Here is a 2,517-nt window from a genome sequence, read left to right on the forward strand (position 1 = left end):
TTCAGGCACCACCCCACGGCTCTTATCTTAGCTGGCGCTGCTCCGTTGGCTCTAGCGCAACTCTGCTGATACACGGCCACTAAAAGTCTGGTCTGTGTTATTTGATGTTGCTACCTAAGCAGCTTTAATCCTAGGACCAGGAAATTTTTGCTTTGCTCATGATGAACCCAAGAGATAAACCAAGATGGGACACCATCCTTCCAAGGACCTTCCTCATTTGTGGTGTTCTTTCAGCACCCTGAGAGCACCCGCCACGCTTCTGTCCGCTTTGATTTACCTGTAACGTGCACCCAAACACACCGATCATCAGCATGGCGACAGAGAGATAGTCCGTGAACACATCCCACCAGGGCTTCAGCACCCTGAACGCTGGCTGCTGCTCCGAGAACTGCCGGAACTCGGTCACAGGAATCATCGTCCTGCAAAACAGCAAGGCCTGCACTCAGTCTCCTGCAGCTTGTACCCCTTACTCAGTGCAAGTGCTTCTCTGAGGTTTGAAAAAAACTCCTCTGTAAATTAAACTCCCAGGATGTAGCATAAAAGTTCCCAGCTAGCACCCCAGCAGTCCCTCTGACACCTGCCTCAGGGATGCTTGTGCTGCCCCTACGCAGCTCCTGGGAGGGAGGGAGAGCAGGACTGGGGTTCCATCCACGCAGGCAGGCAAACCCTCTCTGCATTGACTCCAGCTGTATCTGATGAGTCAGCGAGGCCTCCTGCACCCCCGAAAATCAGCCCATTCTGTAGACAGACATGTTCAGCTTTATACACATTAGCCTGGATCTCGAGGTCTGGCTGAAACGCTTGTCCTGCGCTTAAATTTCACAGACCCTTTTCGCTATCATGTTTCACTCACTTCCATTTTATTCATCATGGTTTCAGGGATGCTTTGGAATATGCTTGTGCATGCTCACTGCAGTTTTAAATCTACTATATTTTGAGTGCAAGTTGCTAAAGTGCTTTAGGTAACCAAAACTACAGGCAGATCAAGGGTTTATCTTCACCTCAGATGTCTAGGCTTACATCATCACCTCCACTGAAAAGTCAGCTAACACATGAGCATGTACAGGCATAGCAACTGATTTTAAAGCCTACAGCATATTCTGTAACTGAATCCCTGAGATCAAACCAGTACTGAAACATCCTAGTAAGTTACAATGGAAAGATAATTCATATGGGAATGCAACAAAAATACTCCCAAGTGCAATTTACAAAATTTGTCCATTAACTAACATTAGAAATGCTCACCACAATCAATTCATATCACAGTAATATCAGAAGTTTATAATCCTGATTCAGCTGCACACTATGGGTTTGGTGACCCATCTGTGTGCAGGCTTAGTGATAAGCACACATTTGCTGATACACTGCCCAGGGACTTAGGGCATTCAGTTCATCCAGAGTCAGGGATTGGGTAGGGAAGGATTCAAGCCCTAATGGCTGCAATTCATCACAAGTGTACAGCCTTCCTAAGAATTAATAACTGCCCCCACGCGAATGGAGTGGCCATACTCGCATGGAGAGATGCTCACTTTGGCACCTTCTCAGGGACTGCTGTGTCTCTGAGAACCCAGCTGATCCCCAGGTGGTACTGTAGACCCCAAAGACATGAGGTGATGTCTGTAAATGAACTTGGGTTAGTAGCTAGGCTGAGGCTTTGCAGCTCTCTGAGTGAGTAGCATAAAAATTTAACCCTTGTTCCTTGCTCCCCTCTCCTCTTGCAACCCTTAGATGTCACTTTAAGCACTACTTGGTAGCCAAACAGGAGAATCTCTCTCTCAGCCTCCTGTCCTTCTAAAACCTGTCCCCAGGATGCATGCTACAATGCCAGATGGAATTGCATGCTCCTCCTGCATGACTGGCGATCCGCAGGCTGTTCTCCGCAGCACTGCCAAATTAACAGACCATCAGTGAAAATGATGGCAATGCAAGCCTGACTTCACACAGCCGGGTCAGAGGCTTGGCAGCACCCATGCCAACAGGCCTGAATTGCTGCAGCGCTGGCAGAGGAATGCAGCATTCGTTATCAAATGGCAGGCAGCCAGGAGCCACAATTCTGCTTTTTATGTGCTTGTCTTGCAAATATTAGTAGACATACCAGGAAAGATATACCTCTGCAGCAGAGAACAGCTGGGGTGACTGCTGGGACAAACCTTAGTTGCCTTTCACTTTTATTTTAGAAATACTGGTGGAAAACTGGATCTCATAAATTAGAGATGCCCCATGTAACTTTGAGTACAAGCCCAACACTCCTTCAGCTGAACCTCTGCCAGCAGCCCCCAGTGGCACCTGAGCTGAAGAACATCACGCATGATCTCTCTTCCACTACTGTATGCATTTCACAGCCATTGGTAAGAATTGCCCTTCTCTTTTTTATTTCCACATATAATGCAGGTGACTGAATAGCTGTTGGTAAGCTTTAAATTTTTTTTCTATCAAGCACTGAAAAACTTAGAAAATTCCCAAAGGAATACACTAATACCAATGTTAGCTAAGCAGTTGCCATGCAACAGTCCTGCT

General features: G+C 46.9%; 1 protein-coding gene across 1 annotated transcript in view; it reads right to left on the minus strand.

Moving 5' to 3' along the window:
* Positions 1 to 415, minus strand: part of LRRC8C (leucine rich repeat containing 8 family, member C) — a 5,094-nt gene extending 4,679 nt beyond the window's left edge. Inside the window, exon 1 of the mRNA XM_009082707.1 lies at positions 278 to 415. Within this exon, the coding sequence (XP_009080955.1) occupies positions 278 to 415 (138 nt within the window). The remainder of the gene's footprint in view (positions 1 to 277) is intronic.
* Between the last annotated feature and the right edge of the window lie 2,102 nt (positions 416 to 2,517).

This window comes from Acanthisitta chloris, unplaced genomic scaffold (genome assembly GCF_000695815.1).
Source record: "Acanthisitta chloris isolate BGI_N310 unplaced genomic scaffold, ASM69581v1 scaffold33579, whole genome shotgun sequence".
Lineage (NCBI taxonomy): Eukaryota > Metazoa > Chordata > Aves > Passeriformes > Acanthisittidae > Acanthisitta > Acanthisitta chloris.